At 40.4% G+C, this 14,326-nt stretch overlaps 1 protein-coding gene across 1 annotated transcript in view; it reads left to right on the plus strand.

Annotated features, from left to right (window-relative positions):
• The window catches only part of LOC109919807 (VPS35 endosomal protein sorting factor like), a 16,788-nt gene extending 2,700 nt beyond the window's left edge, over positions 1–14,088 (plus strand). The window contains exons 2-5 of the mRNA XM_048593378.1: positions 3,244–3,343; positions 7,534–7,725; positions 9,245–9,367; positions 14,053–14,088. Coding sequence (XP_048449335.1) covers positions 3,244–3,343; positions 7,534–7,725; positions 9,245–9,367; positions 14,053–14,088 — 451 coding nt within the window. The remainder of the gene's footprint in view (positions 1–3,243; positions 3,344–7,533; positions 7,726–9,244; positions 9,368–14,052) is intronic.
• Positions 14,089–14,326: the final 238 nt, after the last annotated feature.

Here is a 14,326-nt window from a genome sequence, read left to right on the forward strand (position 1 = left end):
ATAATTCCTTGTTTGTTTTCTATCTCCCTTTTTAAATAGTAAGTTTACATTAGCTACTGTTCAATTTGTAAGAACTGTTTTATAGTTTAAAAATCTTGGAAGATGACCATCTATACATCTGCTGTTTCTAGGCCACTTCTGTAAGTACACTGGGATGTAGAATATCTGGCCTTTGGTGATTTATCTGCCTTTAAATCCATCAATTTCTTCAATACCATTTCTCTACTAATAAAGAATGGCTTCAGTTCTGTCCTCCCATTAAACCCAGCGTTCCCTTTCATTTCTGATGTGTTATTTGTGGCCCTTTTTTTGTGAACACAGAAGCAAGCGAAGTATGAATGTACTTCATCAGTCTTTTCTTTGTTCCCCATTTATAAATTCTCCTGTTTGAGTACAAGAACCTACGTTAGTTTTCACCAATCTTTTTCTCTTTACATACTTATAGGGGCCTTAGCAGTCAGTTCTTGTGTTCCCTGCAAGCTTACTTTTGTACTCTATTTTCCACTTCTTAATCAGTTCCTTAGTCCTCCTTTGCTTAGTTATAAACCGTTACCAATTCTCAGGTATATTGTTTTTTCTTACCAATTTGTATGTTTTTTTATATTGTTTGGCCACTTCTGTTTTCTCCCATTCGTGCTGTGAATATTTGCTATTGTGTATCCACTGTCCTTCCTTTCAGTAACATTTCTCATGAACTACAAATCTAGAGAGAATCTGGGGTGTTCAGAGGTACCAGTTAGGGAACCACCAGCCCCATTACCAGTGTGGGTGTATACCACAAATATGTCCCCTGATGGGACTTGTAAAGCCAAAACCAGGCTAGTGATGCAAAGTTAATGAAAAACTGGGGGATTAGGATGTGAGATTCACTGCTTGTAAAGGAAAAACAATCATAAATTTCTTTTGGCTTTATAAGCAATTTATACTTGGGAGCGCAGATCAATTGATGTTAAAGCTACATTTCTATAAGGAGACCAGCTCAAGATGCAAATCTTTTCTGGTCCTCCAAGAGGTCCCAAATGCAGGGGGACACTTCAGGAAATGAAATAAATGCACTTATGGCTCAAATAATGTCTGTAGAGTTTAGTATTTCTCAGTCAATCTATCTTATTAAAGTTAATATAGTTAAAAGCAGACCCTGCCATATTTTACTGGCATCAGAAGTACAACAACACTGTCCTAAACTGCTCTAGAAAAATGGATCTTTCCAGCTGAGAGAGTTGTTTGATTGTTTGAATGTTTTAAATATTGTTGACTGGTTATTTGCTAGCTTACTTTTTATAAGTCTATTTACTTTGTCAATCTTAGTCAGCTGTCTCCTCCTACCAATGTAATTGGCTAAATTTAAAATTCTTTCTTTTGAAAGAGACAAACTGGAGTCCAATGTTATATGAAATTCCGTATTTTGCAGTCACTTCCTCAAAATCCTTTACTGTTAGATTACTCAGTCATCCTGCCTCAATGCACGTTGCTAGATTGAAAATAACCGTCCTTACATGGCTTCCCAACATATTATTCTAGGAGATAGATTCTCCAGCATCTGCAGTTCCTACTGAGATAACAAGGTGTAGAGCTGGATGAACACAACAGGCCAAGCAGCATCAGAGGAGCAGGAAAGCTGACGTTTCAGGCCTAGACCCATTTCTGAAGAAGGGTCTAGGCCCGAAATTCAGATTTCCTGATCCTCTGCTGCTTGGCCTGCTGTGTTCATCCAGCTCTACACCTTGTTATTTCATCTCATCTTATTCTAGGAAGAAGTTGTAACCTATTTTTTTTAAAAAAAAAAAAAAAAAAAAAAAAATCATTTTCCAGGCAATCTTTGCCAATTTTATTTGTCTGACGACTGTGAATCCTCACTTAAAAGTTTTGGTGTGTTCTTGAAAATCATGACATCAAGTGGTTTAATTCATTTGTGGTGTTGTTTCCTACGTAATGTTTCTTGATCACTGATTATTTGGAATCTAAAAACGTCTTAATCTAAGAGCTGCTTTCTGTACATGAACTGCCTGGGCAACTGCGCCATACATGGCTGATCCCATAATCACTCCTTCATCGTTCATCCATTAGTTGTCGTGAGTGTGTCCAGGAGCTTCTGCGAGGAACTTGGTGTTTGGCATAGTTTTTATGTTTGACAGTTACGACGTGTTTAATTTTATTCCATTGACCTTACCGGCTAGTACCCCTGCAAATCCTGTCTTCTCATTCTGGGGTTTTCACCAAAGAAAAATTTTTGGCACTTCTGCATCACAGTCATTTGACGCTTTAGCAAATGTTATAACCTCAGTTGAAAACAACTTCATAGTCCATGATCTTTTTATTCCTGAGATCACTTTTATTAAGCACCTTTGTGATAAAGAGCTGCTTATCGCCAGGCCTTGACCTTCAACCTGATCAACTGTTGATCAGACTTGAATCCTTTCATATTGTATTAGCTCCTTGGTTAATTTATTCAAAGGCTTGGTCTTTATGATCATAATGGATATCTGAAACTAGGTATTAAATGAGCAAACTTCAAACTAACAGAACTAATGCCAAAACCGGTGTTATCAGACTGATTTAATTTGAATATAGTCTTTTCTTTCCCTGCCAAAACTCAGATTAAACAAGAGGTGACTAGAGGTTGAGAAGTTGTCTCTACTTCTGGTTAACCACCTTGATCTGAGTTGAGTCCTTCTACAACTGATTTTATATCATGGATTATTGTAGCGACTGTTGCTGTGGATGAGAAGTGTTTTACTTCTGTATTATATACAAGACTAGCTAATTTACAGATTGTACAACTCAGTTTCTTGCCCTTTCATTTTTTTTAATCTTCTCTCATAGGGTGTGAGTTCTACTGATAGGATCAGCATTTTTACCTGTCCTCCATTGCCCTTGAGATGGTAGTGAGCTGCTGTGGATATAGTAGTTTGTTTTTTTCTTTTCCTGGGTAATTTTAAAAGTCTGTTTCTGTAAATTATCAGTTATAATATGGCTTGCTTTAATTCACTTTTTTTTTTCTTAGAATTGATTTACTTTATCTGGAAAACAGAATTGTTGTCCAGTTGGATTCTGAGCAGTGTGCCTGCAGTTTGTTTGAAGGCTGGGGTGGGAGGGGAGGGGAGAGAGGAATGATTTGGATCAGCTCACCCTTGGGTGGACGTTGAAATGTGACTAAAATGTGCATGTGTGCTAAGGATGTGACTTGTTTAAAAGAGAAACAACTAAATCTGATTTTCGTTTTCTGTTTGTTTTTACTTGAAGGCACTCCAGAGACAGAAATTATAAAGCAGAATTAAAATCATGCTGCCTCGACGCTGTACCTCTCGAGTTTGGTGACTTCCACCCTCTGAAACTTATTACGGTGCGTTTCTCAATAACATTGCTCTGTCTCCTTTTTTTAAAAAAATAATCATAAGTAGTCAAGTCAGTTTGTTGATGGTCACACTTAAAAGGCAAGATGATGTTGTCACGTTGAACCAGTTTTCTGCTGTTTGCGATCCTGTCGTCCCAAGTAAATTTCCCCAAGGGGTTAAGTGTTAGCGTTGGTTGAAACAGAAAAAGGCAGCGTGTGACAAATGGCAGTTGAATAATAAAATGTAAATTGGAGTGCAAAGCACAGTAACAGCGTTAAAGGGAAAGTCATCACCCTATTCCTGTACTAACATAAAAGGGAAGCCTGGGATTACTTGTGGGTATATTGACAGCAATAGGGTTGGTGGAAGAGCAGTGGTGTCAGTTGGGGACCGAAATGAAGATCTACTGGGAGAGACAGAGGGCTGCTGCCTGAGTGCTGAATGAATACATTAATCTGTTGCTTACCAAGAACATAGAACATAGAACATTACAGCGCAGTGCAGGCCCTTCAGCCCTCGATGTTGCGCCGAACTGTGAAACCAATCTGAAGCCCATCTAACCTAAACTATTCCATAATCATCCATATGTTTATACAATGACCATTTAAATGCCCTTAAAGTTGCCGAGTCTACTACTGTTGCAGGCAGGGCATTCCACGCCCTTACTACTCTGAGTAAAGAACCTACCTCTGACATCTGTCCTATATCTATCACCTCTCAATTTAAAGCTATGTCCCCTCGTGCTAGCCATCACCATCCGAGGAAAAAGGCTCTCACTGTCCACCCTATCTAATCCTCTGATCATCTTGTATGTCTCTATTAAGTCACCTCTTAACCTTCTTCTCTCTAATGCAAACAGCCTCAAGTCCCTCAGCCTTTCCTCATAAGACCTTCCCTCCATACCAGGCAACATCCTAGTAAATCTACTCTGCACCCTTTCCAATGCTTCCACATCCTTCCTATAATGCAGTGACCAGAACTGTACGCAATACTCCAAGTGCGGCCGCACCAGAGTTTTGTACAGCTGCAACATGACCTCATGGCTCCGAAACTCAATCCCTCTACCAATAAAACCTAACACACCGTACGCCGCCTTAACGACCCTATCAACCTGGGTGGCAACTTCCAGTGATCTATGCACATGGACACCGAGATCTCTCTGCTCATCCACACTACCAAGAATCTTGCCATTAGCCCAGTACTCTGTATTCCTGTTACTCCTTTCAAAGTGAATCACCTCACTCTTTTCCGCATTAAACTCCATTTGCCACTTCTTAGCCTAGCTCTGCAGCTTATCTATGTCCCTCTGTAACCTGCAACATCCTTCCGCACTATCCACGACTCCACCGACTTTGGTGTCATCCACAAATTTACTAACCCATCCTTCTACGCCCTCATCCAGGTCATTTATAAAAATGACAAACAGCAGTGGCCCCAAAACAGATCCTTGAGGTACACCACTAGTAACTGAACTCCAGGATGAACATTTCCCATCAACCACCACCCTCTGTCTTCTTACAGCTAGCCAATTTCTGATCCAAACCGCTAAATCACCCTCAATCCCATGCCTCTGTATTTTCTGCAATAGCCTACCGTGGGGAACCTTATCAAATGCTTTACTGAAATCCATATACACCACACCACCGCTTTACCCTCATTCACCTGTTTGGTCACCTTCTCAAAGAACTCAATAAGGTTTGTGAGGCACGACCTACCCTTCATAAAACTGTGTTGACTATCCCTAATCAAATTTATTCCTTTTCTAGATGATTATAAATCCTGGATTATAAATCTTATAATCCTTTCCAACACTTTACCCACAACCGAAGTAAGGCTCACTGGTCTATAATTACCAGGGTTGTCTCTACTCCCCTTCTTGAACAAGGGGACAACATTTGCTAGTCTCCAGTCTTCTGGCACTATTCCTGTAGACAATGACGACATAAAGATCAAAGCCAAAGGCTCTGTAATCTCCTCTCTAGCTTCCCAGGGAATCCTAGGATAAATCCCATCCAGCCCAGGGGACTTATCTATTTTCACACCTTCCAGAATTGCTAACACCTCCTCCTTATGAACCTCAATCCCGTCTAGTCTAATAGCCTGTATCTCAGTATTCTCCTCAACAATATTGTCTTAGTATTCACACAGGAAAAAGACAGACGAAAAATATTCATTTAGTGCTTCTCCTATCTCTTCGGACTCCACGCACAACTTCCCACTACTGTCCTTGACTGTCCCCGATCTTACTCTAGTCATTCTTTTATTCCTGACATACCTATAGAAAGCTTTAGGGTTTTCCTTGATCCTACCTGCTAAAGACTTCTCATGTCCTCTCCTGGCTCCTCTTAGCTCTCTCTTTAGGTCCTTCCTCGCTAACTTGTAACTCTCAAGTGCTCTAACTGAGCCTTCATGCCTCATCTCTACATAAGCCTCCTTCTTCCTCTTGACAAGAGATTCAACTTCTTTAGTAAACCACGGTTCCCTCGCTCGACCACTTCCTCCCTGCCTGACAGGTACATACTTCTCAAGGACACGCAGTAGCTGTTCCTTGAACAAGCTCCACATTTCAATTGTGCCCAGCCCCTGCAGTTTCCTTCTCCATCCTATGCAGCCTAAATCTTGCCTAATTTCCTCATAATTGCCTTTCCCCCAGCTATAACTCTTGCCTTGCGGTATATACCTATCCCTTTCCATCGCTAAAGTAAATGTAATGGAATTGTGGTCACTATCACCAAAGTGCTCACCTACCTCCAAATCTAACACCTGGCCTAGTTCATTACCCAGTACCAAATCCAATGTGGCTTCGCCTCTTTGCCAAATCTAAGGTAAATGAAGCAGTTTTGGAGCACTGAATAAGATAAAGAGGATGTGTTAGAAAAACTGACAGTAATGAAAGTGAAAACTTCCCAGAAGAAAGTCCTGGATTGCTGAAGGAAGGAAGGGTATGAATTATGGTTACCACTTGTTAGGTTTTTGGGGTGGTGTCAGAGGACTGAAGGATTGTAAATGTTGCCATTTTGTTCATAGAAATCAGCAAAGATAATCCCTGGTAACTGCAGGCCAGTCAGGTTAATCTTGCTGGTTGGGAAACATTTTGAAACATAATCGGAGAGAGAGAGAGAGATTTAACAGCCACTTGGCTTGGTACTGATTTTTGTTTCCGCTAAATTGTGTTTCTAACAATTTGTGCTTTTGATGTAACAGAGGGTGGATGACAGCAATGCACTTGATGTGCACATAAAGTTGCAAAAGATTTTTTTAACATGTCACATAATCTTGTTCGTAAAGTTGACACCTAACAGCATGTGAAATTGGTTAAGAAATAGTGTTGTGATGAATGATGTTTTTCTATAGACCAAGAGGCCTGCCTGATATTACTCTGGGTTCAATGCCAGGACCACGGCTTTTTTTTAAAATATTAATCAAAACCTGGGCTTGAGTAACGGGCACAATTTTAACATTTATAGATGGCAGGTAAACTGGAAGCTCCATTAAATAGGAAACGAGCAGTAGACTTGGACAGGATGTGAAAGGCTGGTGGGATGGCATTGTATGGCAAATGAACTTCAAAGAAAAATTGAGACACCCATTTTGGTAGGAAGAATGAAATGGAATAATACCTGCTCAATGGTCCAATTTTAAAAGGAGTGTAAGAACAGAGTGATCCTGGGGCTCTTCGTGTATAGATTTTAAGGTAGCAGGATGGGGGGGGTAACATTTAATGAAGCATTTGGAATTGTGGGCTTTATAAATGGGAGCATAGAGTTTTAAAGAAAAGGCAGGTTATGCTAAACTTCCACAAAATATAGTCTTAGTACGGCACTATGTCTGGAGGGGGTAAGGGGTTGGGAACAAAGTTGCAAAGGAGAGGGGGTAGAAGAGATGAAACATGGGAGTGCAATTCCATGAATTGGCTGGAGGCGCTGGGATTGTTGTGCTGAGGGAAGATTTGGTGGAGGTGTTCCAAAACCATGAAAGGTTCAGATGGGAGTCAAGAAAGAATAACTTTCAGTGAGTTGAGGGTAGATAAGCAGAAGAGACTCTGAAAACATTTTGGTTAAGATTTCATATGTAGGCTTTTTTTTTGTACTTTGATAAATATGCAAATTGAAGCACCAACTGCATTCACACTGGCACAACATCTTGCAGAAATGAATCCAGGAGAGTTGATTACATTTATTTGACAATCCTTTTGTAGGTCACCGAGTCAAAAACTAAGAAAACAGTGCGGAAAGGAAGTACTTCTTCTACATCATCATCTTCCTCAAGTTCAATAATGGACCCTCTAAGCAGCATGCTGGATGGGAGTGATCCTCTGTCACAGTTTGTTGCAACAGCAGATCCTCTGACATCTGCTATCATGGGAGCAGGAAAAAGCAATGCCAACATGGTATTTTTAAACTTGTTGACTACGCCATTCTTTCTTTGATTAATTTTTTAGCCAAGCTCAGCAAATTACAAATATTTGAATGTTCTTAATGAATTTTAAATCTTACTGTTTATTTTTGTTAATTATAATTAGTTTTTAAAGTAAATTTGGAATGTTCATTTTCTCCTTTGAGTCCTCCCAGTTGAAATGTTGTGTTTGGACTACTAAATAGCAGACATGGTGCTGTATCGTAGATTGAAGAGTAATTTATTGAATGCTTGGGTTTAGCTTTTTGAGTTCATAGAATCCCTATGGTGTGGAAGCAGGCTGTTTGGCCCGTTTGAGTCTACACCGACCCTCCAAAGCGCATTCCACCCCCTACCCCTACCCCTATCCCTGTAACTCTACATTTCCCATGACTAATCCACCTCGCCTGCACATCCCTGTGGGAGGAAACCAGAGCACCCAGAGGAAACCTGTCCAGACATGGGGAATGTGCAAACTCTATGCAGACAGTTGCCTGAGGCTGGAATCAAACCTGGGTCTCTGAAGCTGTGAGGCATCAGTAATAAGCACTGGGCTACTGTGCTGTCCCATTGATAAACTGTCAGTTTTCTGTGTGTCTGAAATTTAATTGTAAGTATTTCTGTAGCCGTGATTTCTTTCAAAATAGTTTGGAGGCCTGGCTTTAATGGGTTTTGTGCACTACTAATGGATTTTCTTGTTTATCTTAGATTGTTTTGTGACTTCTGGAACTTGTTTTATTTAATATCAAGAAAAATGCCAGAGCTTAAAGAGTAGCCCTTGTACTATGATGGCTGGTAGATCAGTGTTGCTGAGAAGGGAAAGATTTGGGATGAATTGTTGTCTTAAAGTGAAGAGTTGGTGTTAGTCCCATACCAGTAATGTTGAGATAAAACCCTGAAGAGGCTGAGAATGTCTGAGCTCGGGTGTATAATGGCTCCAGAAAGTAGTAGGCTAAAAGTCCCAAATAGCTTAAACCTACTGAGATGCAGGGATTCTGAGTGTATTTTGAGTGGTGTTTTGAGGACAGTACCAGGGGTGTATTTTGGTTTCTGGACAAAAGTTGTTTTCTTTCCAGTGCAATTTATAAAACAATCTGGGATTAAACCATTAAACTGTTTTCAAAAAATCTTTCACTTTCAAGTTGTTGAGGCAGGTCCTAAATCTGCCACAGCCAAAATAAGAATGAACCTGTGCTGTTAGAGCCCCATGTTAACCATTTAGCCAACTGATCTCACTGGCCCCCTTGTCACTGCAGCATTTTTACCTGACCTGCTTTCATTAAAGCTTAATAAAAACTGAAAGAACAGTGGATGCTGTAAATGAGGAACAAAAGCTCAGCAGGTCTGGCTGCATCTGTGAAGGAAAAAAGCGTTAATGTTTCGGGTCCAGTAACTCTTCCTCAGAACATTAAAGCTTAACCTGTTCAGGACAGGCTTATGCCATACAGACATTGTATAAGGTACAGGTTGTTGTTAACTTGCTTTGATGGGTCCACTTCTGTGTTATTACCCAGGATCCTGGTAAGAAACAACGTGAAAAAGCAGAGGATACAGCAGTCGGGAATGATTTTGAGCCATGGTCTGGAAAACGCACCTATATACTTGCACGATACACAACTACGGAAAAACTTTCCATAGTAAGAAATTTTTACATGTTTTTCAATTTTTTTTAATATTATGTAACAGCAGTTAAAGATTTTTGCATTGCTTTATTCTCCTACTTCAAAATCTATTAATAACGAAGCAATTTGGACAATTGCCTTTAGCCTGACTGGTTTTTAAACAAACTTAATAATATTGTGTGATGCAGGATGTCATGAATGGTATGCCACAGGGCTCGATACTCGGGCCTTAACTCTTTCTTTTCTCTTTTTTTTTTTAAACAATTTATATAAATGATTTGGATGAAGGGATCATTTGTTGACATAAAGGTAGGAAAGTGTGTTGTGAAGAGGTTATTAGGAGCCTACAAAGGGATTATAGATAAGTTAAGTAAGTGGGAAAAGTTCTGGCAAATGGAGTACAATGTAGGAAAGTGTGAAAAGTTTCATTTTTTGGTCGAAAGAATAAAAAGAAACATTTCTCCAAATGGTGCAAGGATGCAGAGAAATCTGGATATTGTAGTTATGAAGTGGAGGTTGATCTCCCACCAAAACCTCCCCGCCTCCCCCCCCCCCCCCCCCCCCCCACCAACCAAATACAAAACTAAAACCGAAACATCCAGAGAAGCTCACCTTGCCACATAATCTGTTAAAGAAAGTGTGAAAAGTGGTATAACCTGCCTCTCGCCTCCCAATAAAGGGGAGGTTAAATGAAATGAACTCCTGATAGTTACTCTGTAATCCAAGAAGTAACAATTTATTTATCTAATTCTAACAGTGAACAGATTAACAGAACTACTGACAAACTGAACAATTCCCTCCTTTTAACTACAAACTATTCCCAAATAAAATAAAATTCTAATGGAATGCTGTTCAAATAAATACAACTCTCACTTATATAAAACAGATTAATTTTGAAAAAGCTTAAAACTTAGTTTCTCAATTACAGCCAGGATACTTCCTGAATGTTCGGTGCTTTCTCCGCTGTTCTTCAGTCAGGAGCACCTTGCTTCATCGAATTCTTGTATCAGGAAGATTAGCTAAGAGTGTTAGAACAATAGAACAATACAGCACAGTACAGGCCCTTCGGCCCACGATGTGCCGAACTTTTACCCTAATCCTAAGGTCTATCGAACTTCCACCCCTACCTTAAACTATCATCCATATGCCAATCTAATAGCCACTTAAATGCCCCTAATGAGGCTGACTCCACTACCCTCTCCAACAATGCATTCCACGCCCCAACCACACTCCAAGTAAAGAACCTACCTGTGATGTCTCCCTATGTCTACCTCCACTCACTTTTAAAAAATATGCCCCCTCATAATAGCTACCTCCACCCAAGGAAAAAGTCTCTGGCTGTCCACTCTATCTATATCTCTGATCATTTTCTACACCTCTATCAAGTCACCTCTCATCCTTCGTTGTTCTAAAGAGAAAAGCCCTAGCTCTCTCAACCTTTCCTCGTAAGACCTTCCCTCCATTCCACAGGCAACATCCTGGTAAATCTCCTCTGCACTTTTTCCAACGCTTCCACATCTTTCCTGTAATGAGGTGACCAGAACTGGACACAATACTCTAGATGTGGCCGAACCAGGCTTTTGTATAACTGGAGCATAACTTCATGGCTCTTGAACTCAATCCCTCTATTAATGAAAGCTAACACACCATATGCCTTCTTAACAACTCTGTCCACCCGGATGGCGGCTTTCAGGGAACTGTGGACATGAACCCCAAGATCCCTCTGCTCCTCCACACTGCCAAGAATCTTTCCGTTAACCCTGTATTCTGCTTTCAAGTTTGTCCTTCCAAAATGAATCACTTCACGCTTTTCAGGGTTAACCTCCATCTGCCACTTCTCAGCCCAGTTCTGCATCCTATCAATGTCCCGTTGTAACCTAGGACAGCCCTCTGCACTATCCACAATTTGACCCACCTTCGTATCGTCCGTGAACTTACTAATCCACGCTTCCACTCCTTCATCCAAATCATTTACAAAAATCACAAATAGAAGAGGACCCAGAACAGATCCTTGTGGTACACCACTCGTAACTGAGCACCATGTTGAATATTTTCCGTCCACTACCACCCTTTGTCTTCTCAGGGTCAGCCAATTCTGAATCCAATCTGCCACATTTCCCCTATCCCATGCCTCCTTACCTTCTGCATGAGCCTACCATGGGGAACCTTATTAAACACCAGGAGCATAGTTCACAATTAATTGAATTTCCAAGCTGTGGATTCAATACGGAGTTAAAAATTCACATTTAATGTGGTGGAACTCTGCATTTGGGTGGGAATGATATGTCAGTGTAGGCTGTATATTCACAAATGGCTTGTGAGCCCCATCTTGGCTTTGAAGGTTTGCAGAGTGAGGATATCTGTTGTAAGCGCCATACATTGCTGTACCTTTAATCAGACAATGGTTTTGTGAGAGCCAGTGATTTTCTCTCTAACAGTAGTTGCTCTCACTCTGATTTTCAAATACCCTCTTGTAAAATTATACCCTTGATGACCTGTCAATTCCTTACAATAGGATTAGTCCTAGGTTGTCAAAGCCAACAGATTTAACTTTACTTGGTTTTTAGTCTGAGTGCCTGGTTTAAACTATTTGGCTAATATTCAATCTGATTGTCTTAATAACAACATGATTATGGGTTGGTAATCATACAGCCTTTTGATACAAACGTTTCAATTTCAAGAACTCTGTGCCTGCTGCTGCTTGCAGACATTTTTTAAACTCCAAGCCTAGAAAAAGCACATTGTCTTTTAAAGGTACCACACTACTTTTTCCCCCCTCCCCCCTTTTTGTTTAGAATTTGTTTGTAAAATGGTAACATCCTGCCTTCCAATTTACAAATACTCTACCAACTTCACAACATAGTGTATGAATCACAGAAGGTCAGTATGCAGGTCATAAGGAAAGCTAATAGAATGTTATGGTTGGTAGGGGAATTGAATGCAGGGTTAGGGAGATTATGCTTCAGTTATACAGAGCATTGGTGAGACTGCATTTGGAGTACTGTGTACTGTACTGGTCACCATACTTACAGAAGGATGTTAATGCGTTGGCAGCAGCTCAGAGAAGGTTTACTAGACGAATACCTGGAATGAGCAGATTGCCTTATAAGGAAAACCAAGATAGACTAGGCCTCCAAGCTCCAGTGGTTAGAAGAGACTCTGGTGATTTAATTGAAACATAGAAAATCCTGAGGGGACTTGATCAGGTGGCTTTTGAAAGGATGTTTCCTCTTGTGGGAGGATCTTGACTTAAGGGTCATTACTTAAAAAGTAAGAGGTTGCCCATTTAAAACACATGAGGAAATATTTTTTCTGTTAGAGGGTTGAAAGTCTATGGATTTTCATTTTGCAAAAGACATGGATGCATAATTTAAAAATATTTTTATGGCAAAGACAGATTCTTGATCTGGGCGACATAGTGGCTCAGTCTTTAGCACTGGTGCCTTTAGTGCCCGTGCCAGCGACCCGGGTTCAATTCCACCCTCGGGGTCTGTCTGGAGTTTCCTCCCACAGTTCAAAGATGTGCAGTTTAGGTGGATTGGCCATGCTAAATTGGCCGTAGTGTCCAAGGGAAGTGTAGGCTAGTGATGGGAAAAGCAGGGTTGGAGACAAAAGGTAGGGGGATGGATTTGGGTGGGATGCTTTTTGGAGGATTGGTGTGGACTCAATGGGCCAAGTAGCCTTCTTCCATACTTTAGGGATTTTAAAGGGGATGAAAAAATCATCGGGAAAATGCAGAAATGTAGAGTTGTGATTTAAATCAGATCAAGAATGACCTTGTTGAATGGTAGAGCAGGTTCAAAAAACTGAGTTGCTACTCTTGTTCTTTGTCCTTTTGGTAACATTATAAAGATTTAATTGCAGGACTATACTGTCAGAATGTCTAGGTGTTTTTGTGTTCTGAGATGTATAACTGGCATAATTGTAGAGTTCAGGATCTATGATCTGACAGTTTCCTGTATGCAATTCAGACGTATAAACAGAGTATGAATGGGTCACAAAAGTAACCCAAGTGACTGAAAAACATGTATGGAACGTGTTTCTGTATAGTTTGTGGTTTATGTTCATAGTATGATACAGTTGCTTACAGTTTTGTAAATGGCATGTTTAAATTGCTTCTCATTGTGTCTCAACTTTCCTGTTGTGGTGCTAATACCATGCAGTAGTCTGCTTGAGAACTTACAGCTTTTCATAGAATCAGAGAAACCATAGATTCTCTACAGTGTCAAAGCAGGCCATTTGGCCCATCGAGTCCACACCAACTGTCTAAAGAGCATCACACCCAGTCCCATCCCCTGCCCTATCCCTACACTTTTCACCCTTGGCACTTTGGGGCAATTTAGCATGGCCAATCTGCCTAACCTGCACATATTTGGACTGGTGGGAGGAAACCCATGCAGACAGTCGCCCGAGGGTGGAATCAAACCCGGGTCCCTGGTGCTGTGAGGCAGCAGTGCTAACCACTATGTTTAATATGTAATTTTTTATGAAATAGCTAATATTTGGGGATAAATGGAATCAGTTGTTCGGTAATCATAGGTATTCATTTGTTTCTACAAAGACTTAAGCTTATAATATTTGAGGGCAGTCAAAACGCTGCAAGAACTGAATATTATGTGTTTTGTTTTCTACAATAGGATAGGATTCTTGCATATTTTAGGACTAATTACGATTTGTTTTCTTATGCATTTCATTTACAGAATTTATTTATGGGATCTGAGAAAGGTAAGGAATAAGTTTGCTTCACTGAAATGCTTAACTTCTCTCACCTTCAGTAAAAAATTTCACTGGTGGGGTTGTGGAGTCTGGAGGTGATACTACAAGGCCATAAGGGTAGGAGCAGAATTAGGTCAGTCAGTTATGGCTGATATGTTTCTCAACCCCATTTTCCTGCCTTCTCCCTGTAATCCTTAATCCCCTTTACTAATCCAGAACCTTTCTATCTCTGTCTTAACTACACCCAATGACTTGACC

This window comes from Rhincodon typus, unplaced genomic scaffold (genome assembly GCF_021869965.1).
Source record: "Rhincodon typus isolate 14 unplaced genomic scaffold, sRhiTyp1.1 hic_rhity00002740, whole genome shotgun sequence".
Lineage (NCBI taxonomy): Eukaryota > Metazoa > Chordata > Chondrichthyes > Orectolobiformes > Rhincodontidae > Rhincodon > Rhincodon typus.